This window comes from Sinocyclocheilus rhinocerous, unplaced genomic scaffold (genome assembly GCF_001515625.1).
Source record: "Sinocyclocheilus rhinocerous isolate Xijiao unplaced genomic scaffold, SAMN03320098_v1.1 scaffold984, whole genome shotgun sequence".
Lineage (NCBI taxonomy): Eukaryota > Metazoa > Chordata > Actinopteri > Cypriniformes > Cyprinidae > Sinocyclocheilus > Sinocyclocheilus rhinocerous.
The window spans coordinates 1,277,504-1,304,593 of record NW_015643603.1 but is presented as its reverse complement, the minus strand read 5'-3'; the positions used below and the strand labels follow the sequence as shown (position 1 = coordinate 1,304,593).

Here is a 27,090-nt window from a genome sequence, read left to right as displayed (position 1 = left end):
TTTTAAAATAAAACATTTATTTTAACAGGAAAACATTATTTTGTGATTTTGAAAAAAAAAAAAAAAAACCTTTGTCATTACCTTTACCATATAAGAAATTAAATTGTAAATGAACATTTTAAAAAAAAGTTAAACAATTTCCCTCATCTGAAGGTTAAATTGCCATTAAACACTTACATTTTAACTGTTCTAAGCTGTTGCATCTCTAAGCGTGTACTTGAGTGTAGCAGTGTACATACTATCCTGCTCTTATTATAGCATTCACAAATGTAAAGCATGTATATATTTACAAATATTTTAAATACCAGGACAGCCTATGCTTAATGGCCAATGCTTTTTTCTTTATTTCTTATTATTATTATAATTTTTTTAAGAATTATGCTTAAAACAAGAAATAATAATTTGGGAATTGCCCTAATGTCTTAGGATGATAAAGTGATACTATCTTTCAAAATTAGCCTTTTTAACAGTGCACAACTACTTTCCCACCTTGAATTTCTGTCTCTTGCCCTACCCTGGACAGTATTGTCATGGTATGAGTTCCCACACCATGCGTATATATTTTTGCCTTTGTTATTATTTCTAATTTACCAGAAGGCTAACTTTACACAGTGATAATATTCAGAGAAAACTTTCCTCTCAGTTTGCACATAAAACTGATTTTCATGCAAAACTCCTGCTCTTTTTCTGTCAACATGACCATTCTGAACCATATCTTTAAAAATCCAAAGTAGGAAAAGCAAGAACCTTAAAAAAAAGAAAACAGATCTCCCACAGGTCTACTCAGTTTTCATTTTAAAAAGCTTTACACCCAGTATAAACAAAGATCTGTGACAGCATTAGCATTCAGAAACCACTTGGTTGGTCTCGGTCACTTCATGCGTTACTGTGTGCTGGATTATTTGTTTGCGTGAGTGTATGAAGGCAGCTTCATACACGTTTGGCTGATATTAATGATTTTGCCTGCAGTAAATGAGTCTGGGATTGTTTAACCGAATCATTCATACTGTGTAGGACAAATAAACTTCATGAAGTAACAAAGTCCAGGGCTGCTTTAACACCAAAGACTGAGCCTTTGTTAGGACAAAGCGGAAACTCAACTCATTTTCCCATGGTGTTGTATCACTGAACCTCTGGCATGATCAGCTGTTGAGAAACCATGACACATTAGAGCTGTTACTGTGATAGATGAGAACTCTCTCTAGGCTAAAGCAAACGTGTTTATACAGTTCACTGATCCGGATCCAGTCTTTTCTTAATCTGATGTTTAACCACACATTCGAGTTTCTGTCTGCAGCTAAAGGCCGTTGAGCAGGTGTGAGATCATGTCTAGTCTCTTATTAAAGATACTATGTTTTAATCAGTTTAATGGACTCTGAGGTTATTTTGTCTTTCTGGCCACGAAAGGAAAATTCCCCTCATAGTAGAGGACTAACCCTAACCCAGTCATGACCTTAAACCCTGATCTCTACCCTTGGAACATGCAACATACATCAACTGTCACCCTATAGAATAACAGCCGGCATAGACAAACCACATTCAAATAAACACCAGGAGACCCCATGAGCTGAAGAGAACTGAAAAACAGCATACATACAGACATTTCCACCCAGTTTTCCTACATGTTGTGCAGATTAAAATATTTTTTGGTTCTATTTTTGTCATGCCAGGCTGTCAATTCTTCAAATATTTGAAGTCACTTGCAGATCTATTCTCAGTATGTGTGTGTGTCCAGCTATGTTGTGAGATTTACACCCTTTTGTGCCCTTTGCTTTGTCATTTGCAATATGGGGGGCAGAACTGACAGGTGCCACACACACTCAAATATACAGTCCCCAGAGCTCAAACGGAAACCTCTACAGGTCAGATAGCAAATGGACTAGATGTTCCTGCCTTGAGGAGAAGGGCTTAATAAAGGAGCTAAACCTTTGAATTAAAACCAAAAAGCTGAAAGGTTTTTGAAAGGGGAAGGTTTATGGTCTAGGTCAATATAAAAATAGCAAAACGCATGGACGATGTTATAAAAAGATTTTGTCTGTGTGTGTAGCTCAGGCTGATAGCAAAAACCAAAGCCACCTACATTATGAAGACCATCCCAAGGTCACCATAAGGAAATGATTTAGCATTATCATGTAATCTCATGTCATGTCATCATCTCAGTATAAAAACTGTAATGAGAAGAAGTCAATGTAAAGTTCCCACTGTGACAGAAAAACAAATGTGTGTGTGTGAAAAAGTGGTTTGGATGAGTCTGTCAGCAGAGATCAGTGGGATTGTCCTGCATCTGTTTTCACAAACAGTCACTCAGCAAACAGTCAAGAACTAATAAACTCTTCCTCAGACTGTGTGTGTAAATACTCATTGTGTGGGAGTGTGGTGTTATGCTCTAAGTAAACAATACACGGGACCCGGTTAAATGAAGAGCCACATTCCAGAGATTCACACCAGGTGCACAGTCAACAGAGAAGAAGGGAGAATAATCTCATGTTGGAAAAACAGATCGATATTTTTAGACAGAGAAAGAAACGCCATTACACTCCTTCATTCTTGAGATATCTCAAGCATCTCACACACCTTTTTCCTGTCTATTGCTTCCTGTGGCTGATAAAATCCTTGTGATAAAAGTCTCGGATTGACTTCAGATAAACTTTTGTAAAGGGAAAATAACTGCTGTGCTAATACTTTAGCAACGTCACTCAACATTCTTCTCTGCCAGCGTATTTTTTATATCAACAAGCATCTTTGATATCAAATTTAAAGACTGTAAGCTGTTGAGCAAAGCTAAACCCCCTCCGAGGCTCAGCTTGGTCCTGTAAAGAGCCCAGATGTCTGTGTGTGCCTTTGTCTTGCTGTAACAATGCAGAGATAAAAATCAGGTAAATCAAAGGACAAAAGGAACTGCAGAATAGGTCAGCCCTTTGTCTCTTTCTCTCATTGCTTCTGTTGAATGCTTACTATCTGGGTTTTTAATCTCTCTATAGCACTGATATCCTGAAAATGTCTTTGATGTGGAAGAATGTTGATGGGAGAACAGAGAAAACATGCTCACGTTTCACATGCAGAACTGCTATAAAATGCTGTTCAGATTCTGACCAACATACATCTTCTCAAAACTGCTTTAGACTGACTAGAAGCAAGACTTATAGTTGGAGAAATGTCTCTGTGTTTATTGTACATACAGTGGAAGTCGATGGGCACCAATACTGTTTAGTTACCAACATTCTTCAAAATATCTTTTTTGATGTTCTGCAAAAGGTTTGGAACGCCATGAGAGTGAGTAAATAATGACAAGTTTTCATTTTTGGGCCAACTATCCCTTTAACTATAACAAGATGAAAAATTACAAATTAGTCTCCTTCACATTAAATATTTTTAATAAAATAAATAAAAATTTTCATTTTTACAGAAAATGTACAAGTTTTCCCAGGGTGAAAGGCACGGCCTTAATCTTTCTTTTCATGAATACAATGGTGCCCTTCATAATCAATACTGAGCACATATAACTTCTGAAGTCACCCAAACTAAACAGTTTGATTCAATCTCTTACTGCTGTGTAACCTATGAAATGTATCTGACCAAAACAGATCTGAATAGATCAGCAATGTGTAAAGTATTAACGCAGTAAAGTAACTCTTTACCAGTACAGTTCTACCCTCCCCCCATGTCTCCTCCTCTGTGCTGGAGTTGATGAGTTTTGCTGTGAGCAGCCACTACTTATCACTCTGCTTTTCTGCGGGGTGCCTTGAGGGCCTCACCGCAGGGTTCTTTGTTTACAGCCGTTCATTAACTCTTTCACCATCCCGTATTCCTCAACTCCGGTTCTTCTTTCTTCACTTTCATGCCATCCTTACAGCACTCCGAGCGGATTATCCACTCACATATGACTCTAGAAAGATCATACACATTCACCCAGCACTGCACCGTGCCTCCTCCTCTCTGTCGATGAAGATAGTCAATAAGGTGGTTTGTCACTTGCAGACGTATCTCTCAACAGTGCGATGGCAGGTTTTGCAGGACACGTAACAGCACCAGTGATATTTACACTGGCACCGCTCCACCAGCACCTCCGTATAGGCATTATACCCTCGTCCACAACACATGAGTCCACAGCTCTCACTGCCGGTCGCAGTCTTGTTACACTGCCTGCAGAGACGATACAGAGCAAATTATTCATAATACTGGCGAATAACTCAAACAGCAGCAGCATAGGAGCGTGTTTGCATTGTGAGAATCAGTTTTTGTGTCTGTGTGTGTGATAATGCCTCTTTTCTTTCCTTTGTGCTCTGTCCCATCTGTCAGATCCGTGATAGTCCCTCATTCATTACAGTGACTGAGAACTGATTGCTCTTTCTCAACTCATCAGTAATCAATCATCCTGACTGATGATGCGTATCTCACCTGTCTGCGGTTCCGAATGACCCCTGCTTGGCGTTCTGTGAGCAGTAATCGGGCGAGCTGACCAGATAAACAAGTTCAGTCTCTCCGACGGGCCTGACCTCCATCTCACGGGGGACTAGCTGTCGGCGGGTGCCAATCTGGCGCGGAACGACCTTGGTGGCTGACAGGTATTTGGACTTGAGGTCGGCTGAGATGCTCTTGATGTCTTGAAGGCCCTTCCAGCAGGTCTTCACAGAGCAGGAGCCAGAAACACCGTGACATTTGCACTTCATCTCTAGAGCATCCATGAGTGCCTACACAAAAACAACAAAACAAATGAATGAAACAAAGTTTATTTGTACAGAACTTTTCACCATAGTTTCAAAGCTGCTTCAAAGAAAATGAATGCATGTTTCCGTGTTACAATCAGAAAGTATTCCGTTGTCAGATGAGTGTGTCAATGTAGTTGCTAAATTAAGCCAGTCTTTGATGGAAATTAAGCACGCAGTTGAGCTTACCTGTCTTCCCACTGCATTGTTGTGAAGCTGCATGAGTCTAAATGCCTGTGGTCCTGACCGGCGGTTCCTCATGGGTGCATCTGAGAAAGCGGAGCCCATCTGCAGGCCGTAGCGAACATTATCTCCGCAGCCACCCCAGCGGAAGTCTGGGGCCGCCTGCTCTGAGGGCGCTGGTGCACAGGAACAGCTGGGGAGCTCTCCAGAAGCACATGCACGGGCGATGGCATGACTGACCACTGCAGCGGCCAGAGAGAACACAAACGCTGCCTCACGGGTCCCTGCACAGAGATGCCATTGTTAGATCACCTATGCAAACACTAGCAACCTGAACTTAGCATATGGTGTGGAGTTTCACTTTTATATTACTCTTTAAAAAAGGAATAATTTAGTGTTTTTTACTATAGCTAATACTTATATTCCAAAAATAGAGTGGCTGTTAGTCAGTACAATGCTGATATAAATACAGTTGGATCATTTCAATACAGAATTTTTTAAATAAATATTTATTTACTGAGCATGTTATTAACTGGCAACATGTACAAGAACAGACTATTACAAGTTGCCCATATAGGTATTCACCTTTAGCCAGATCAGGGGTGAAGTGAGGGGCGCTCTCGATGGTCGAGCAGTTCCAGCGCATGTCGCTGAAGGAGCTCTGGCACGCGCTCTTGGTGAGTTTGGCCGCGTGCACGATGCTGTGCATGAGCTCGAGGTTCCGCTTGCAGAGTTGATGCTGATCTGGCACGAGTCCGTCCAGGAGTTTACAGTGATGTGTCTGATTCCACCCGACCGAGCTCCCGTTTACCGTTAGACCGCTGCAAATACAAACACCCTAATTGAGCCAGTCTGCCGTAAATATCCAAAACATCATTTCATTTTTATTCAATAATGCTTAATTACAAAAATGACTCGACATGTTTCCAACAAGGTAATCGACAAAAGAAATGGTGAAAATCATCTGTTGCTGTTCCATTGAATATAAAAAGGAACTTTTCAATGAACCCGACCTGAATGATTCATTCAGGAATCGAACTTGATCGGTTCTCGAATCAATGTGACATTCAAGACTACGAGTCTTTCTAAATCACCCAGAGCTGGAATAAATTAGCAGATTTTTTTAATGAAATATCATTTAATTAATCCCATTTCCCTATATTGCTTAACGAATAAAATACTTACAGCCATGATATTCCTTTACATGATATCACGCTCAAAGACATGACGAAAAATAGAAGAAAATTCCCGTATGCTGTCATTTTGTTCTTTTGTCGTTTGGAAATCCTAGTGAAGTCCGGTTTGATGTTTTTCCCAGTGGCCAAGATGCACACCGAACTACCTGAGGCCTACGCTGAAATGGGTCCGAGTCTCTCTCTTTCATAGTAAAGCTATGGGTCTCGACCCGCCCCTCCGCGCGTGGGCGGTCGCAAGATTCATTTTCAAGAAGCGCGCGGAGAGAGATTAGGCTAGCTACTACAGTCAATTGAGGGAAAACATACTGAAACATAACATACCCCATTGTCTGGTCACGCCAGTTAAGCAAACAGCAAAGCTCACTAAAGTCTTGGTTATCAAGCAGATCAAAACGCAATTAGCCAGGTTTAGTGTGTCTTACTCTTGCCAGTCGAACGAGCAAACACTGTTTTTATATTCTCATGAGAGACTTAATGGTTTGTTTGTTGTTATTTTCCTTTGCGCATGTAACGTTAGCCTGGTGAGCAAACAACGTTTTAACCGATTTGTCGAGGTTGAGCGTAAGAAAAGCCATTAGCAACAGACTCATCTGTAAAGCTCAGCTTTTCAGGGTGTGCGCCTTCCCAAAGGAAACAATTGGGCTTTAATCTTTTGAAGATTTCTGTCTAAACGGGATCAACAACCCGTTCATTTACATCAAAATCAGTTTGATTCGGCTTTCCCCCGAAGATAAGCCGGATTTCTCGTTCCTCGAGCAAAAGCTGCCGAAGGCATTAAAAGTCAATGATCCATAATTCTATTTTATTCTAAACAACATCCCAGAGTAACTATACAGACCCTACAGTATTCAAAAGTTTCATATGGGCTCTTCGGTTTTAAGAAAAGCGCAATTTTACACTCTAGCACCGCTTGAAGTGAAATCTGCCTCAAATAGTGAATCATTCAGTTTATTTAAAACTAAAAAAATTTACATTTATGATAGGGTGACCATACGTGCCATTTTACACAATTATTCGCTAAGAAGCTTTTTTTATGCACCAAATTTCTTGATAAATAAATAAAATTAATGGTTAAAAATGCACTTTAGAATCGATATTTTTATGTGAGGATCGATCCTTTCGATACAACACCAGTATCGAAAGTATCGATACTTAAGGATCTTCGCCCATCCGGAACACACCTAATATGTACGCGTAATTGCATCGCTTTGACCGTAGATCCCACCTTCTCACACGCCATGATTGGTCCATTATGTACAATGCTTGCATGTTATTGGTCAAACTTCTTTTCGATCATTGCCTTCAGCGAGCATGAAAACAGGAAAACAAAGCCAAAACAAATCCTGGCCAGGACGTGTCCTGGGAAAATGGCACGTATGGTCACCCTAATTTATGACATCTGTGGTATCCATTCAATCCATTAAATACTCACACGATGTGGCTCGTTGGTCTAGGCATGATTCTCGCGTAGGGTGCGAGAGGTCCCGGGTTCAAATCCCGGAGGAGCCCTAGTTTTTAGTTTTTCAAAACAATGTCTGATTTGATTGTTTACTATTCAGTCAACACATATACAAACGCTAAATAGCGTCAGTGCATTAAAACTGTTCGATAAACACAAATCTGTTTTAATCGAAAGATCAACCGATGCTTATTCAGTCGAGCTGAATGTGCCTCAGTGGCGGAATGCAGCATGGCGCATGTGAATGGCGGAGCTGAGACAGTGCTAATCACTCTCGTCTGATCATCACATAGGTGTGACTATTCACAGGCTCCAGAGCGGCTATACTCACCGAGACAATCAGAAATAACATCCTCACCTTTGCAGGCAGGCAGCTCGGCCACTCCACGGAAAGGCGAGAAAATCTTCTCTTTGATTCGACTCGTCCTTGAAATACAATCCACTGACATGTGTCGGGACAAACCAGAATCATGAATAGCCTGCTTATTGATCTTGCAATAGGCCATCAGCGGATGACACGGCAAACTGGAATTTTAATTGATGTGCATGCGAGTGCATGAATTAGTCGGGATTAAGATCAAACAAACCAGTTCTCCTTTTTTTAATGGAGCCAGTATAATACAAATACCTCCCGGGGCTGCTAATCCGATCAGCAGATCCTGCCATAATCGGAGGCCTAATCATCAGGTTTTATGAGCATTGTGTGCTGTAAATAATCTACAAAATCACTACAAAAATAAATAAACCAATGAAGATCTCTAAGGTTACAACAGGTCTTATAATAATTCCTAAATAAGTGAAACAAAACACGTATGTATTTTTCTTTGCTGTAGTGCACTGCACTGTGCTTTTCAAAGAGAGACTGAGCTGGACATGGACTCCTACAATTCAGTTTGACCGAAGAAAGTCATATACACCTAGGATGCTTCGAGGGTAAGTAAAACACAGTCTAATTTTCATTTTTGGGTGAACTAACCCTTTAAGTAATCTCAATCTGATGTCCTACATCTTTATAGAGGTTTGGAATATTAGTATGAGGCATGAGAGAAGAGAGCCTAGTTAGCAATAGCAAATCATATTCCTGTTCTTGTTGAGAGTGGCTCTTTACTATGCACCAGTCCAGTCATCAAAAAACTGGACTTCAGCAAATCTTTTGTTCTGAACAATAACAGAAACATGAAAGAGCTACGGATGGTGAGGTGTGAGATGCAGGATGGAATCTCACCTAGAAACCATTGTGTATAGAGTTCACCTGTTTGAAGCAGTCAGGGGCTTTTGCTTTCTTGTTTTGTGCCCTTTGACTTAATTGTCCTGAGATTTTAGACAAAAGATTAGCACCAAGAGATCCTGTCTTTTGCATTTGTGTGTGTACAATGTAAGACAGAGGAATGTGGAAACAGGTGACGAAACCTTCATGTTTGTGAAAGAATGAAATTGTAAGGTGTTATTAGCCATTACGCCACCCTCCAGACCACTTAACACTGAATACACACAGGCAGAAAGGACGTTTCTGTTCTAGACAGTGTGGAACAGCAAAGAAGCTGATGTATGTTTAGTGAAACTGATTTGGTTTCTCCACTGAGAGCTTGAATCAACATGTACACAATCAGAGTCACAGTTTTTAGATCTGATTAAATTAGGCCACACACATCGCTATATACAGGTGCATCTCAATAAATTAGAATGTCGTGGAAAAGTAGGCCAAGAATTCACTAAAAATGTTTTTTTTTTTATTGGTCTTATGAAGTATTCTAATTAGTTGAGATAGTGAATTGGTGGGTTTTTGTTAAATGTGAGCCAAAATCATCACAATTAAAAGAACCAAAGACTTAAACTACTTCAGTCTGTGTGCATTGAATTTATTTAATACACGAGTTTCACAATTTGAGTTGAATTACCCACGATATTCTAATTTATTGAGATGCACCTGTATGTCCGCAAGCATATACTGATGATCATATTTGAATTATATGACTGAACTTAAAGGTTTTGGAAAAAGTTTTTTTTTTTTTCTTTTTTCATTTAACACTAGGTGGCACTGCACACCAACTGGCCCAAAACTGCAGTTCTCGCTGTGATTCACTCTTTCTCAGGGAACATTGAAAATTCAAGCACACTTTAAAACAATCTTTCAAAAACAATTTAATAGGACAAAGAACTTTACAAAAGAGCAAAATATCTTATGTACATATATACATTCCCTGTATAGTTTACAAATATACATTATCATCAGTAAAACATGACTACATACAGTATACAAATCACTTACCTACAAAGACACTCGTATCTAAAACACACACACACACACACACAAAACTAAAACAAGCTGTTGGTCGGATGTGATGTTTAAGGGAAGAAAAAGAGAGATATAAACAACAAATCTATCAGAACACAATCACATTCAGACTCTCCTGGTTTTTTACATTTCCAAGTGGAGACAGAGGGAACATGCCGAGGAAACCTGAGGGCAGATTACCCACTTTTTCAGAAGGTTCCAGATAATTCCCATGCTTTTTATTCCAAGACCTTTGAACACACAATAAAACAGTTTGTTCTCTCTGAGGATCTGATTCCTATTAACTAAACTATACTCGCATAATTCAGTCTTTCTCTACAACCCATTCAGATCCACAATCCTGAGCTGTCAGTCAGGTGCTGGAGAAATCTCAAGGGCTGATTCATGACACTGATTTTTATCAGTGTGTTGGAGTGAAAGACAGGCTCAAATGTTTGGAATGGAATACTAGCTTATTGCTTACTGTATACTGTGCAGTATATACTGAATACTGTCTACCGTTTTTAAAACCGGTATATGCAACAGAATAGATTATGAAACGCTGTGTTTCAGTAGTACCCTAGTTCAAGTTGCATGATCAATTCAGTGAGTTATCATCTTATATGTTTTATAGTATTTTTAAAAATAGTATTTTTTGTAAAACTATCTATATTTATCAGATCAAATAATGATATCTGTGGGATTTCGCATTGTGGGATACAGTGTTCAGCATATACACTACTGTTTAGAAGTTTGAGGTTGAGAGAAGTCAATCAAAGATACAGTACAAAACAGTAATATTTTTCAAATATTATTACAATTTAAAATAAGTATTTCCTAGTTTATTATATTTTGAAAATGTGATTTATTCAAAGTTGAATTTTGACTCTCTTCAGTGTCACATGATCCTTCAGAAATCATTCTAATAGGCTGACAATCAGCTGGTGCTCAAAAACATTTCTTATCAATGTATTATCAAAACAGCTGCTTAATAGTTTTGTGGAAACTGATAAATTTTTTTAAGGATTCTTTGATGAATAATAAGAAGTTCAAAAGAACAGCATTCATTTGAAATATAAATCTTTTGTAACATTATAAATGCCTTTACTGTCACTTTTGATCAGTTTAGTGCTAAATAAAACTTAAAGGGATAGTTCACCCAAAAATTTAAATTCTGTCATTAATTACTCACCCTCATGTTGTTCCAAACCCACAAGACCTTCGTTCAACTTCGGAACACAAACTACGATATTTTTGATGTAGTCCGAGAGCTTTCTGACCCTGACAGCAACGTAACTACCACGTTCAAGGCCCAGAAACGTAGTAAGGACATTGTTAAAGTAGTCCATGTGACATCAGTGGTTAAACCGTAATTTTATGAAGCTACGAGAATACTTTTTGTGCACAAAGAAAACAAAAATAACAGCTTTATTCAACAATTTCTTCTCTTCCGTGTCAGTCTTCAACACTCAAGAGAGTACCACAATGTATGCGTGTGCTTTCCTCTGCTTGCAAACAAGGCGTAGCGCATCTGGGTTCTACATCAGAACGTTTCTGCGTCAGCAGCATAAATCACACACATACGTTGTGGTACTCTCGTGAACGTGCGTCGACTGACACGGAAGAGAAGAAATTGTTGAATAAAGTGGTTATATTTGTTTTCTTTGTGCACAAAAAGTATTCTCATAGCTTTTACGGTTGAACCACTGATGTCACATGGACTATTTTAACAATGTCCTTAATATGTTTCTGGGCCTTGAACGTGGTAGTTATGTTGCTGTCTATGCAGGGTTAGAAAGCTCTCGGACTACATCAAAAATATGTTAGTTTGTGTTCCAAAGATGAACGAAGGTCTTACGAGTTTGGAACGACATGAGGATGAGTAATTAATGACAGAATTTTCGTTTTTGGGTAAACTATCCCTTAAATAATAATTTTTAAAAAATCATAAAAATCAAACTTTTAAACAGTAGTGTGCGTGTATATATATATATATATATATATTAATAATAAACTAATATACAGCATGCATACTATGTACTGTAACAAAAGTAAGCAAAGTACAACAGTATTCTATTCCAAACACACCCTTTCTCTTCTAATCAAACTTGTCAGTGCTACATTTGCTATGGAGGAGCACTACTGTCCCCTACAGGAGGCATATGCTATTGTATTGCATATTCAGGATGATGTTTTAAGAGGACACTAGAAACCATTATGGAGTATCATCAATTTCAGTGCCTGAACTACTGCCATCATTTGCATACACTCAGTTTTTCCCACAGGTAATGACAGGTAAAGAGCAAAGGACCATAAAACTGTACATGTTCGGAATTTCATGACTTCATAATAAAAATGGGCATATCTTGACTGCATTTGTAAAAGATCAGAGATAACTGAACATAGATATTCTGTTTTATACATTGCCATTATCAGTGCTTAATAAAATAGTACACAGGTTGACTATTTATGTGGTGTTGAATCTATTGAAGTGTGTGTCTGTTATGGATTGAGCAGGTAGCTATCGGTGCATTGAATGAATAGAGTATCACTCCTTTTGCAGTTCCAGTCACTGCAATCAATGCAGGTGCACTTCCTCTCTGTGCTATGTGTGCTGTATACCACATACACACAGCAGCTCATCCAGTCGCACAAACCAGAACAGTGGAAGCTGCTAGAATGGCTGAGACACAATGCATCTTGGTTATTCACTAGGAAGCCAGTCTGTTGATTTCATTTGATTGATAACTTGTGGTGAATGTTGTGTTGCTAACGTCTGAGGAATGATGGAGGCTGTTTCAGTGCTCAGAGAGAATTGGATCTTTTTGTCAGTGTCGGTGATGCTACATTGTCACATTTGCCTGACGCTTGGCAGATATGTAGATGAGCCTGTTTGTTCATAAATTGTTGGCTCTGTGTCCTTGGGGCGGGGCTTATGAGGCATACTGGCTCAGTTGAGCTCAGTGGGCGTGGTCTGTGAGCACATCAGCATGATCTGTGTGTCTGATCGGATCAACCTGTTCGCCAATAGACTCAGGTGTGTCCAGCAGCCGGGGCGTCCCCTAGACGGATGCTGCCGAGGAAGGTGGTGTGGTTGCTCATGGAGATGGATGTGTCCTCGTACACCATGCGGATGGAGATCCTCTGGCGGGCTCGCAACAAACACACACCCGCGGTGTAGCAGGTGTTGAATTTGCGCTGGCCGGTCTCGATGCTTCGCGTGCAGCGCAAGAATGGAGTCTTGTCAACCATCACCTCATAACTCGCTATGTCCGTGAAGTTCAGGTAATACACCTGTTGAACACACAGACACACACAGAAAGCAAATTGGGATAATGGTTATTGATTTCTAATCATGTTAAAGTATGTTTTATTGTATTTGTATGAAATGTATACTGTATTTATTTGTGTATAAGCAGTAGAGTTAGTCCAGGGACTGTACTCACTTCTACCTGACTATATATAAAGTATGTTCCGTCAAGTAGGACTTCCAGCTCTCCAGAGCGTGAGTGCATTTTAAACACTCTCTGATGGATTGAGATCATTCTCCAATTTTTCAACACACCTTCTGACAAATCTCACAAACAGACACCAGTAAATACTCAATCATCTGTTGTGATAGCAGCGATACATAGTTAAGACACACACACACACCAGGGCTCAACTTTAAGGAGGTTTTTCTCCGATTTCTACTTGCCTTGTCAACATTTTCACTGACCCTAACACCAATAAATTATACATTTTCATTGATCATTTCATTATATATATAGAAGGGGGCAAAAACCTTTTCACACCACTGTATATATATATATATAAAAAAAAATATTACACACACACACTAAACAATTGGAAATATTACTACAATTTAAAATAATGTTTTTAATTTATTTTCAATTCAAAATGTAATTTATTCATGTGATGCAAAATATCAGCATTTATTTGAAATAAAAATATTTTGTAACATTAGAAATGTCTTTATACTTTAATGTGTCCTTGTTAAATCAAAGTCTTAATTTCTTACTGACTCCATATTTTTGAATGGTAGTGTATTGTAAAGAGCATTTACAATAGCCTGCGGGCCATCCTTATATTTGAGCCCTTCTTACAACCTTTAACAAATTAAAGTCATTCCAACACACAATATCAATAAGCATTATGAAGCACATGTATGTAGTTGTGTGTATGTGGGGGATCATTATTTAACTCTTACCTTCTTTCACCTGGATAGTAGTTTCCTGACCTTGAAGATGCACCACAGCTGGCTACAGAAACATCATGTTTAAATTCACAAATTCTAAAAACTAATTTTCTACATACTCTTGATGCACAGACTCATTAGCATGTTAAAACTGTGTCTGATCTACACATCAAACATCCTCTTTTTTACTGAGAGAATATAACATGGAGAGATGAGCAGTGTGGCAGTGGAGATCAGAAGATGGTGCATACCTGTGTCTCTCTGTGTTTGACTTTATCTGCGCCACCTGTTGACACACAGGGGGAAAGAAATTTGTTGCTTTCGGTCTATTATTAGTTGCTTATGATCTATTCACACCAGCAGTGAATGTTTGCCTCACATCTTTGCAGCAACAAGCCTTTCAATTCAAACAATGAATTTCTATGGATTGCAAAAACCTGCACAGCAATGAAGCAACATTTCAGGTGATTTTGCAATTGTGTTGTGTTGCTCTGTTGCATCGCTCTTGATGTAAGCAGGCCTTTAACATTGGCATAATATGGAAATCAGGTTTTTTCTTCCCTATTAAGACGGGACCTGATTTTGTCCACTGGGAATTGATTGGATCATTGTCGTTTGCTATTGCTGCGATCTTGTGTGAGTGACAGTTTGCTGAAGGGAAGAGTTTATTGTCAGAGAAGAGATGTTGTTGCAAAGGGGAAGTTTTGATTCAATTTTGATTAAAGATTATGAGGGCACACAAATTAAAAAATGGCATTCCATAAACAAGAATTGTCCATTTTGATTTCATGGTGACTTTAAACTTGCAGCTTGCTGTGACGGTCTTAACCTGAAGGTCCCTGTGGTCCAGGTGGACCTTGTGGTCCCGGTGGCCCTGCGGGTCCAGGAGGTCCGGGTGGGCCAGAGGGACCCATCGCGTTACTGCCTGGGATACCCGGGATCCCTGGTATTCCAGGTGGACCTTGTGGACCAGGTGGTCCTGGAGGTCCAGGAGCGCCAGGGGGTCCTTTCTTGCCTAAAGAAATAAAAAACAAACAAACAGCGAGGAATGCAATGTCAGTCTATAAACTAAAACATTAAAGCACTAGAAACAACTGGTGAGAAACAAAACAAACCCCCTCAAAACTGCCACATTTTTTTAATAACAGAGTGAAAATTATGAAATTACCTTTTTTCCTCTCTCCTCTCTTTTTTCCATTAGTTTCTGGAAGAGGTATAAGCAGCAGGAAAAGATAATCAGTTAGAAATGTATCATTTTACATTCACAATCACAAATGCAAAAAAGTTCCTCCTGGGCTGCTGCTTGTTTCTTCCAGAAAAGAGATTGATTTAATCAGACTGTTTATTTGTTTCAAAGTAGCTAAACCAATAATGACACTCACATGACCACAGAAAAACAAACCCCAAATGTAATTTGAAGGACAATTGCTTCTGCTGGTGTCTACAATTAACACACACACACACACACTTCTCACTGTACAACAAACTATAATACTGAAGCAACAAATGTAGACACAAGTGTAAAACGATATCTTATAAGAGTGTCTTTGTGCGTGTGTGAATGTGTAACAAATCCAACACATCCGTAATAAACAAGTCTGACAAAATCCAGTTTTATAGTATAAAATCTAGTCTAAACACACACACACACACACACACACTGACTCTCAGGAGACAGATCTGTGTTCCTAAGGTCTGAGGTCACTCTTGTATTTGCGTTGGCTAGTATTCGGGGGTCTTTTTTTGCAATAAAACTACTTCAACTCATTTGTAAATGACTGCTGCTTTCATTCTGTTGTCTGGTGGGCTTCGCACGCGATATTTCTTTTTCTCAAAACACAGAATATCAAAAGTGAAGAGAAACAACTTGCTGCCTTTAATCTTTTCTTTTAATCTTCCTTTTTTTCTCATTATATGAAAAACAACAGAAAGGGGGGAGGGGGGCAACATGCACATACATAAAATCAAGCAAGCACAACAAAAACCAAACCTGACACACATAATAAGCATGCAAAGAACTTGACCTGCCTTCAGTACCTCCCTGCAGATGTCCCTGTCTTTGTTTTTTATAAAACAATCAGGGATGAACTCACCAAGTAGTTGTTTATTTCAGCCCGAACCCTGCATCTTATTCACATACCACCCGCAATCCAGTTTAAACAGCCGCAATTGCAGGGTGCAATTAACACAGTGATTTTACTGACCATAGAAAGCAGATAGATAAAATGGTTAAAGAATTAATTCGGTTAAAGCATACAATTTATTTTAAAACGGATGTTTGTATACATTTTCTAGTGATTATTGAAGTGGAAACTGTAGCCAGACTGACTTTGTGTTCCTGCACTAACAACACAGTACTGACACAATGGCCCATAAAAATGCATTAATTGGAACTGTCAGGGGCTTCACACATCAAATGTTTAATATTTCAATCATTTTATTTTATTACTTGTGTATTTAAGTTGCGGGTTTTCAAAATAAAGATGAAAATAAAATAAACATGCAAACACACATTTTCAGTGAATTCTGTTCTCAGTATGCACAAATCATCCAACTCACTTCACAAAGCCTTGGTTTGTTTTCTAAAACCTTTATGTAGTCTTTACTTCTATTCCAAAAAAATCTCTTAATCAGAAAATGATTACCACACGTAGGCCTGTCACGATAACAACTTTTTGTTGTGCGATATATTGCCCGAAGCATTTTTTAAATTTGAACTAGCACCTCATGACTACACCACGTTATGTACGAGAAGCTGCAAAAGACACAGGCGCAAGTGGAATGTAAAAAACATGGTGACATAAATTTTTAAGTAAATATAATGTGCGATATATTGCGTCACCAAAAATTATTGAGGTCATGTACATATATTGCGCGATAAGTCGATATATTGATTATTGCGACAGGCCTTTTTTAGGTTTGTTTTATAACCCCCTTACACATTTACTTATTTAAACAAACTTTTTGCAAACTGTTCCAGCAGCTTTTGCAAATCCACTCACCTGATTTACAAAATGTTTGCTAAACATAAGGAAAATATTAGTTTATTAATCTCAGGTTTTGTGAAATTGTCAAACCATTTATCAACAGAGTTAATGACCTCCCTCTGGTGGTGACCGTGAGCCTCAGAGAGCTTACATCAAGAGAAGCATCAGGAAAAGGTACCATTTATATTGTATTTGAAACTTTTGACTCCAGTTTTACACATGAATGTAGCTGCAACTGAGATATTTTACAAAAGCAACTAAAATAATTATATGACAAGCATAAGTTTTTAAATGTTGAAATATAAATAAAACAAATATAAAAATTGGTCTGCATGTGCGCACACACACGTTTGTGTACATGCATGTTCGTCAAAAGAATTTTGAGGGAGGGTTACATGACATTGGATATGTCTGTGTTTGTTTTAAATGAGAGAAAAAAGAAAGAGTGGTAAAAGTCTTTAATGAATGGAACAAATTAGCATCAAAGACAGACAATATTGGAACCATATTTCACACCAAACATGCAGCTGCACACACAAACACACCGAACACCAGCTGTACATTCACAAAGTTCATGTTTAGGAGGCCACAAAGTGAGCGAGTTTGTGTATGTCCATGTGCAAGTGCTTTGACCCATGAATCTTTATTGCGACAGGCCTTTTTTAGGTTTGTTTTATAACCCCCTTACACATTTACTTATTTAAACAAACTTTTTGCAAACTGTTCCAGCAGCTTTTGCAAATCCACTCACCTGATTTACAAAATGTTTGCTAAACATAAGGAAAATATTAGTTTATTAATCTCAGGTTTTGTGAAATTGTCAAACCATTTATCAACAGAGTTAATGACCTCCCTCTGGTGGTGACCGTGAGCCTCAGAGAGCTTACATCAAGAGAAGCATCAGGAAAAGGTACCATTTATATTGTATTTGAAACTTTTGACTCCAGTTTTACACATGAATGTAGCTGCAACTGAGATATTTTACAAAAGCAACTAAAATAATTATATGACAAGCATAAGTTTTTAAATGTTGAAATATAAATAAAACAAATATAAAAATTGGTCTGCATGTGCGCACACACACGTTTGTGTACATGCATGTTCGTCAAAAGAATTTTGAGGGAGGGTTACCATTCATTGGATATGTCTGTGTTTGTTTTAAATGAGAGAAAAAAGAAAGAGTGGTAAAAGTCTTTAATGAATGGAACAAATTAGCATCAAAGACAGACAATATTGGAACCATATTTCACACCAAACATGCAGCTGCACACACAAACACACCGAACACCAGCTGTACATTCACAAAGTTCATGTTCAGGAGGCCACAAAGTGAGCGAGTTTGTGTATGTCCATGTGCAAGTGCTCTGACCCATGAATCTGAGAATTGGGAAGATGACAGTATGACTTTTGATCACAAGAAGAAATTAAAAATGGCTTCCTTATTAAATCATGCAATTAAATTGACACTAGATGGAATAACTTGCAATAATACTCACCTAACACAGGCTGATGCTTGGATTTTATACTCAGATCTAATCAATTAAAATCTGTTGTCAACATTTCATGGAAATTTAGTTCAACAGAAGTACAACTAAGCCATAAAAATCAACTACAATTTGACTTATGTGTGTGGACGCTGTTAAAATGAGCTCACAGTGATGAGTGAGGTCTATAGTTTCAAACACACACATTGAGCTGTATGCAATATCCTATATGTCTACATAACAGTATGTTAGGGATTTATTAACATCCATACACTGCTGTCAAATATACAGAGATTTACACCTCAGCATATTACAGACATTGTTTCCATCCAAGTGCATCTGCAGCACACCTGAGTGTGTGTAAGAGAATTTAATGTACAATTTAATGCACAAGACTCGCACACACAGACACAACAATAATCTGAGAAACACTGGGTCTCATTCACTACTTAATAAATCATTTTACTAATGTAAATGTGCTTACATGACTTAAAAAGATGCGCTTACAGCAAGGGTAAAGTTTGTTATTCTCAATACCAGTTGAACCACAATAATTTCCTTTTGTGTTTAAATTGATAATTTGCCAAGATGGGCATTTTTAAAAAAAGAAGCGCATTTGACCGTTCACACGCGGTCACATTACCACAATATAATATTGCACAACTGTCTAGTGCTGAAATGGGACGGTTCATGACAATTTACTGGGGTAAAACATTACAAACTGCTCTCAGGACTTCTCTATTTTCTGTAGACCTCATATTCTCATTAATCTCAGAAAAAGGTGAGATTTCAGTGAAAACACTCAGTAGTTTTGACGTCCTTCACCAAAATCCATATCTTTTAAGTTGGCTAATAATTATAATTAGGGATGCACCGATACCACTTTTTCCAGTACTCCGTGTGGAGTATATAGTCCGTGTGGTGCGGCTGACACAGACAAGTAGAACAGTATACGCAGCTTGCGTTCAGTGGATACTCTCCAAAATGGCGCTACGGTGACACGGAGGAGACAAATTGTTGAATAAAGTCGTTATTTTTGATTTCTTTGCGTACAAAAAGTATTCTCGTCACTTTATGAAATTCAGATTGAACCACTGATGGCAGATGGACTATTTTGACGATGTCTTTCATACTTTTCTGGGCCTTGACAGTGTTATTTACTTGTCAGTCAATGGGACAGTCACAAGCCTCCCGGTTTTCATCCAAAATATTTTGGGGTGGAGTAACCCTTTAAGGATATCATATAATTTCTTACTGATCCACAGACACATTTAAATAAGTACTGTACATCTCATGTTAACTTTAAACCGCACTATATCATCTACTGTATATGTATCATCATCAGTAACCTTGCTCTCCAGACATCTGCTTCAGCCTCGTTTGAGATGGCATGTGTGTGTAGTATGTGTGCAAATTATCTGTGTTGTATCGGTATTTATTTTGGCACATGATGCACACAGGTGCAAAAGCTGAAACAGTAGAACTCCCGATCAGAGCCAGTGACTGCACAGCCATAATCAAAGCCAAAACCACCTGCCAATCAAACTGCTGCCAACTGGAGCCAATCACGGCTATGGAAAGAGGAGTAGGTAACCAAAGCTAGAGTTCGACATTGAAAAAGAGTGAGAGAGGTGCAATATCAGTTTGTTAGAAGCTACTAGAATGGAAAAAGGAGAGGGATTTCATGTATAAACTACTGGTGCGCACAGCATACCCCAATAATGAGTAAGATGGAAGGAATGAATGAGAGGGGGAGAGAGGGTGAGAGGTAGCATGATCAAATGAAGGAAATGCATCTCGTTCTGAACTCTAAACCACATGAAAGAGAAATCGCTGGCAATCTCACAGACTTTATACTCACGTATACACACACACACACACACACACACAGTCTTAATATAAGCTCTAAATTTCATGAATACCAACACACATAAAAGATAATTTTTATTTACCTGAACGTTTGGTACGATGAATGACTCTCTCCAGCTCTCTTGTGTGTTCATCCCTCCATCTGCTCTGTGAAGATGAAGGAATACGTTTTTTTTTAATGTACAGTGCAGAAGAATAAAATTAATTCATGGTGCTGTTTCAAAGCATTTTACATTTCAACTCTTGAGTTTGAGCCAAGACATGATCAATGAAACTAATCCACTTCTTCATAAAATAAATGTCACCATGTAAACTAAAACTACACACACACACACACCTCTGCTGAAAGACAACACTCTGAACATAATGAGCATAATGTGTGTGTGTTGAGAAACCCTGTGGATTTACAGCAGTAAGGCATTCCAATGGGATGATCCAGCACACAAACACACACAAAATCCCATAAACTTAATAAATTATTTAGAAAGGAAATAGCTTTCTTATCATTATCTCGCATATGAACAGAGTAATAGCGCTGCAAGCCTTAAACACACACACAGAGGAAGCACAGAGATTCTTACTAAATTGATGAGGTTGAAAGAGTACGAACTTTCTCTTCCTTTGCTTCTTCATGTTTTCCTTCATTTTTCCCTTCCATTTCTTCCTTTCTTTGCTTATTTTTCTTCATTTCAGTTCTTTATTCTTTGTATGCATATAAAACACTCCTATTGTAACTGTGACTCTTTGAGATTGCAATAAGAGCTTGTTCAGGCAGACGGTGGACACACACTCGCCATACATCTTAAATTCAGGGATAACTATCAGGTCAGGATACTTCCGGACAGTCTGGAGTTCCCATGTATGTTTATACTAGGGTTGTGTCGGTGAGGAAATTTTCCCACCGGTTAATCGGCGTGTGACAACACCGGTAATACCGGTATCACCGCGGGGGCGGGGCATTCCCTCTTTTCCTCGCTTTCCTTCGCTTTTAAATAGCTTGTAAAAGCGGTGTGCCCATTTTACTTTCACTTTAAAATAGCGGCAATTCGGAGTAAAGCAATTGTTCGTTTTTAGTTCGTTTGAATTTTCCCTCTTTTCCTCGCTTTCCTTCGCTTTTAAATAGCTTAAAAGCGCCGTGCGCATTTTACTTTCACTTTTGAATTAACGGCAGTTTGGCGTCAATTGCTTGAATGCAACAACAAAATACAACGTCAAACTCACTTTAGCCTATATACGGTATAAAACATAGAAATTTTATTAACAAAACAAATAAAAATACACCATGCTATAGGGCAAGCCGCCTAATATAAAATAACAAATAACTTACATAAAGTTTAATAGGTATACAAACTGGAAATAGGCTAAGTAAACATGTATAATATATAACCAAATAAATAAGAAACACGTTTATTAGCAAAACGAATGTCAAATAAAATAAATAAATGACACAGTTTAAATAAAGTAAAAATCAGCAAACAATGTGGAACCAATTAAATAAGAAACAAATGTTTAAAAAAAAAATCTAAAATCACCTTAGATAAACGGCAAAAGTCAACAGGCTTTTCAAAATCCAAAATATTGCCAAACAGGCGCTTTTGCATCTAGTTTCGAAACTAAATCATCCGCGATCGTCTTGTCTGTCTCACCCCACTCTTCTTGTCAGTCAGCTCGACTCACTCTTCTCACTGGAGAAATGAAATCTGATCTGTGATGCAACTGTCGTTCAACTGCATTGAGCATCCGCGTTCAGTTTTTAATTGTAGTGTCTGTTCTTTTACTGAACTAAATGATTTTTATTTCTATAAAAAATCAAAACGACGGTGGGGGTCGGTGACGCGGTGGGCAAGTGACGTAACCGGTGTTGCGGCTTAACACCGGTATCACCGTCTATCGCGGCAAGCCTAGTTTATACACAGTGAATGAAAAGGTTGAGAGAAGAGTAACTCTGGGTCAGTTGCAAGTAGCACATTATCTGTGTCTGTAAGACAGAGAACATGACCCTGCTGTTCTTCACAGTAGAATCACATTACAAGACCTAGACTGCCATTGTCATCTTCATAGCTTGATTGCAGAATTGTTGAAGAGAAAGGAGTCTGAATTCACACACACACGTACACACACACACACACACAGAGCAAGGTTAGCGGGGTCATGCAGCTGTGTCTGGGTAAAACTCTTGTTAGTTATGTGATTAGAGAAGCCATTAAATCACAAAGTTCAGCCCCAGAGTGCATTGGGTGTCATGTGTATTACATTCATCCATGTAAAACATTGACACGTAAGTGTGAATGCGAGTATGCGTGTTTTAACCAGTAAGATGACGCTTTTAGATCTGTAAACGGCTTGCTGTGTCACACTTTGTTTTTTAATCCACTTTGTGTTTGAAATCAGACACTGTAGGCCTGTCTTCCTGCCAGAGGATGTTCCAGCCTTTGGACATGATGTTCTGGCTCAGAGTCTGTGTGTGTGTGTGAGAGAGAGCGCATTGAAAACATTTCTCCAAGCTTACAATGATCTGCTTATTTACAATTATGATAAGTAACAAAAGAAAGAGAGTATGCAGGTTTAATTACATGTACTTTAGGGAACAAACGGACCATAGAAGTTAGCCAAATCTCACAAAACCTGCCTTTGGGGACATCCGAGTTGCCATCAAAATGAAAAGGGATTTATAAATAAAGCAAATAATGAGTTTCTAATATTAAACATGCAAATGTTTTCGTTTAGACGTACGGTTTGGGTAAGACTGCAGTAATTATAATTAGCTTTAAATATAAACAATAGAGGTCAATACGGTATGTCCTCATTTAGCAAGACGTGTGTGTGTGTGAGAAACAGCTCTGTGCAGTCTAGACCTTGTAACTCGACTCTAGTGCGAGACGTCTCATCTGTCTCTCTTTTACACACACACACACACACACACACACACACACACAGTCTTACTGCAGTATCACAAGAGATGTACAGTGGGAATATTTATAAGGTAACACTAGAAAAAAGTGCAGTTTGTTCACATTAGTTAATGCATTAGTTATCACAAACTAAAAATTAACAATACATAAAAATATACATATATCTGACTGCTAGTTCAGTTAGACATTTTTGTAAGAAAATAATACTTTTATTCAGCAAGGATTCATTACATTGATCAAGTGGTACAGTAAAGACATTTATAATGTTACAAAAGATTTCTATTTTAAATAAATGCTGTTCTTTTTAACTTTTTATTCATTATATAATTGTAACACAAAAACAACATCATGTAAAATGGTTTCCACAACAATATTAAGCATTTTCAACATTAATAATATTAAAAAATGTTTCTTAAGTACCAAATCAGCACATTAGAATGATTTCTGAAGGATCATGTGACACTGAAGACTGGAGTAATGATGCTGAAAATTCTGCTTTGTCATCACAATAAATTACATTTGAAAATATATTAAAATAGAACAGTTATTTTATATTGTAATAACATTTCACAATATTACTGTTACTTTTTACAGTACTGTTTATATTGTACTTCTTTCAAAAACCTTACACTTTTGAACAATAATGTACCAAATGCATGAATACGATCGAACTAAACCTTACTGTAAAGTGTTACCAAAACACACTAGAGGACACAAGTTAAAGTGAGAGAGGGAGAGAGAATAGTCTTTCTTTAGACCACCCACAACCTGATTGGTCAAATGCTCCATCAAGCTAAAATTGCTTCCCTCAAACGTGTGTCTGCATGTGTGTACATTTCTTCATGCTTGTAAAACAAGAGATTGTGAACAGATAAACGCTGCTGCATAATGAATACGTGCGTGTGATTAGTTTGTCAGTTGTCACCGAGGACAGATACACTCACACCCTCATATGTACATGTGTGTAGACTCACACATACACATGTGTTGCTCTGAAACAATATTTATAGTAAGGGAACACGCTGTATGAGGCCTAATTTATTTCTGTTTGAATTGTATGACATTGCGTGTTGAAGAAGTTGTGTATGTGTGTGGTCTGAGCTAACGGTAGCATCTATTCCACTCATACTTATTTTGACATTTTCCATTCTTTCCGCTGACAGCCGGAGAAAAACGACCTTTTTAATCAGACTGACCACACACACATAATAGCAACACAAACACAGCACAACACAAGAAAGCGTGTGTGTTTCACATTAACTACACTTCATTTACATTATTCTGGTTTTTCTGAAACATTAGGGGCTATTCTTTTTTTAAACTTTCCCTCTCCACAAACAGTTTTAACCTGTTGTTGACCTGTTCTGACACAAGAAAAAACATCATCATCTCATTTAAAAACTTCTCACAATGTAATGTGTTTTTTTTTTGTAATGTGAAAAGTGACCCACAGTCACTTTTCACTGTGGGTTTTTAACTAGGTCCGAAATGCATTACGTTTGCATCATCACCATGACTACCACTGCTAGCACTCAGGAGTAGAAGACAGCAGCGTATCTGTGTCAAATGTTTAATTAGATTCTGATTCACAAGCTCTCAATTTGATTCCAATTCATTTAGGCATATTTTGATTATAGTGTCCATTTTGCTTACGTAAGAAGGAAATCCTCTCTCATCTAATGCTGTTAGTTATACAGGGACTCTTCTAATTTGGTACGTTCTAAAAATATTTGTGTTAACCTTTCTTTAACATACATTAAATCAGCACAATCCAAAACTGCTCTGTAAATATCAACTGATGTAATCTTTAAATTGCAAATAATTTCTTGTGCAAAACTATAACTGTTATTATATGTGTAAAATTATTACAAAATTCTAAACTCATGGACACTTCAGTCACAAACCCCCATGAAAGTGTATGAAGTCTTTTTGAGTGATTAAATGTTGTTTGAATGAAAAGGTTCTCAAGAGTCATTTGATCGTGAAGCAGATTACACTGGTTTTGATGTATGTATTTGATTCACTAAAAACTAATTTTTACTTAAAAAAAGTCTACTAGTGGGTCAGCATTTACTTTATGTAAATGACTCATTTTGTGTTGTGCAGGATTAGCAGTCTTCCTGTTTCTGTTGAGATAATATGGGTAAAAAATGAAAACATATCTCTATTGCCTGATTCATGATGCTTGCATTGCCATAAACAGAGTAAAAAATACATGTCATGTATGAATCACGTAGTTTCTGTCAGGTTTGGGATTCATCTCAGGGTGGTGAAAGAATTTTGGCTTGTATGCAAACAAATTTTGTGAAAGAAAAATCACTCTGTGTTCATTTTATTTTCACTTTCACATAATACCAAAATATATCTTGCTATTACAGGTTATTAGATAAAGACCATGTGTGGTTCACTGATGTGCATTTAAGTTTAGAAAACTACTTCTACTCCAACCAAACAAACTGAACTTTGATGTCAAACAGACTCAGATGCGCACAAAAGATCTTTTATGAAAGCGCTCAATTATGTTCTTAGCAGTAAAAGTTTGTTTTGTGCAAATCATGTCCATTATCACTTCAGGGATGAAACCCTCAAAGATAAAATGGTGAGCCCCCCCCACCCCACACAAGATACCAGATGCACAATAAACGTCCATCCGCATATTGTTGAATGTTCATTAACATAAATTAAACACTGATGGGTACAGATCTGCTGACAGAATGGCGTGATATATCCTGAACTTTCTAGAAGAAGAAGGGAAATAATGTCAGGATGGATTAAAATGTTCGATAGTTTGACATAATGACCCAATCACAGAGCAAGACAACAACCGCTTTGAGCAGATGTTCTTATTGTTGAGAATGACCGCAGTCCTCCTGGACCAATGAAGCTGACTTGACATCATACAATTAAACTCCTACTGAGATACAATCCTCTAGAGACACACACACATATACACAAACTCAAGTGTGTGTGTGAAATGTGTATGAAAGTGTGATGCTCAATCAGAATGTAATCGAAAAACTTTGCATATGAAGACGTTTCGTTGACATGGGGAGAAGAGACATATGCCTAGAATCAAGTGGAGAATCTGACAGACTGCAGTGGTAGTTTAGTGGTTAAGGATCTGGGCCTCTAACTGAAAGATTGGAAGATGTATTCCAGTAAATGGAGAGTTTCTGAGATCACAGCCAGCTCTATCACCATTACTATGTTGTGAGAGGCAGTTAATCCTACGCCGCTCCAGTGGGACCATCTCTACGACCGGTCAATCATAAATCTCACGTCATCACCATCATTAGACAATCATTTGCAGCTATTTAAGCCAAGAGTTTAATAATAAAAATTACATAGCTAGAGCCTTAAGAAATATTGATAAAAGTTGTTGAAAAAAGTAGTTTTCTCTCCTTAAAAAAACAAATATAAATATTAAATATATATATATATATATATATATATATATATTAGTTCTGTCAAACGATTAATATAAACTATAAATATAAACTATAAATATATATATAAACAGTTATTTAAATTGTAAGCAGATAATTGACATTCCTTCAAATGTTATTAGTTGTTTCTCTCAAATTGTCTTATGTAAGTATTAAAATCCACAGAAAAGTAGCTGCTTTACCGTGTTATCATATCAGCGCAGATCACCTGTAACCAAACATAATTTTGGAGGTATAGCAACACAATCTGATCTGATTAAGGAACTGTGTCATTTAACGAATTTGCTTAACAAATGGGACTGCAGGATAAAAAATGTCTAAAAGCGTTGCAACTTCCTTCAGCAATTATAATATACACGAACAAGCATGACATGT

The 27,090-nt window shown here is 37.8% G+C and overlaps 2 protein-coding genes and 1 long non-coding RNA gene across 5 annotated transcripts in view; 1 reads left to right on the top strand and 2 right to left on the bottom strand.

Moving 5' to 3' along the window:
• Positions 1-3,358: 3,358 nt before the first annotated feature.
• On the bottom strand, positions 3,359-6,258 carry LOC107757514 (protein Wnt-11-like). Its single transcript, XM_016575001.1, has 5 exons — positions 6,075-6,258; positions 5,475-5,710; positions 4,896-5,173; positions 4,399-4,691; positions 3,359-4,143 (listed from the first exon to the last, which is right to left on the bottom strand). Exons 1-5 carry the CDS (start codon positions 6,149-6,151, stop codon positions 3,969-3,971), a joined length of 1,059 nt encoding a protein of 352 aa, XP_016430487.1. The 5' UTR covers positions 6,152-6,258; the 3' UTR covers positions 3,359-3,968.
• Positions 6,259-11,808: 5,550 nt separating this feature from the next.
• The window catches only part of LOC107757537 (ectodysplasin-A-like), a 36,140-nt gene continuing 20,858 nt past the window's right edge, over positions 11,809-27,090 (bottom strand). The window contains exons 2-8 of one of the 3 annotated variants that reach the window (XM_016575046.1): positions 20,441-20,504; positions 15,186-15,221; positions 14,847-15,032; positions 14,269-14,303; positions 14,030-14,081; positions 13,266-13,396; positions 11,809-13,113 (exon numbers count right to left, since the gene is read on the bottom strand). In XM_016575046.1, the coding sequence (XP_016430532.1) occupies positions 12,853-13,113; positions 13,266-13,396; positions 14,030-14,081; positions 14,269-14,303; positions 14,847-15,032; positions 15,186-15,221; positions 20,441-20,504 (765 nt within the window). In that variant the 3' untranslated portion in view covers positions 11,809-12,852. The remainder of the gene's footprint in view (positions 13,114-13,265; positions 13,397-14,029; positions 14,082-14,268; positions 14,304-14,846; positions 15,033-15,185; positions 15,222-20,440; positions 20,505-27,090) is intronic. The other 2 variants (XM_016575047.1, XM_016575049.1) reach the window with 2 other exon arrangements.
• LOC107757538 (uncharacterized) overlaps positions 22,810-27,090 on the top strand; it is a 21,173-nt gene continuing 16,892 nt past the window's right edge. Inside the window, exon 1 of the long non-coding RNA XR_001641945.1 lies at positions 22,810-22,821. This is a non-coding gene — a long non-coding RNA (uncharacterized LOC107757538). The remainder of the gene's footprint in view (positions 22,822-27,090) is intronic.

Coding starts and splice junctions, on each gene's coding strand:
- LOC107757514 (XM_016575001.1), bottom strand. CDS start 6,151: ATGACAGCATACGGGAATTTTCTTCTATTTTTCGTCATGTCTTTGAGC. Junction 5,174..5,474: donor CACCCCTGATCTGGCTAAAG/GTGAATACCTAT, acceptor ATCTCTGTGCAG/GGACCCGTGAGGCAGCGTTT. Junction 4,692..4,895: donor ACAATGCAGTGGGAAGACAG/GTAAGCTCAACT, acceptor GTTTTTGTGTAG/GCACTCATGGATGCTCTAGA.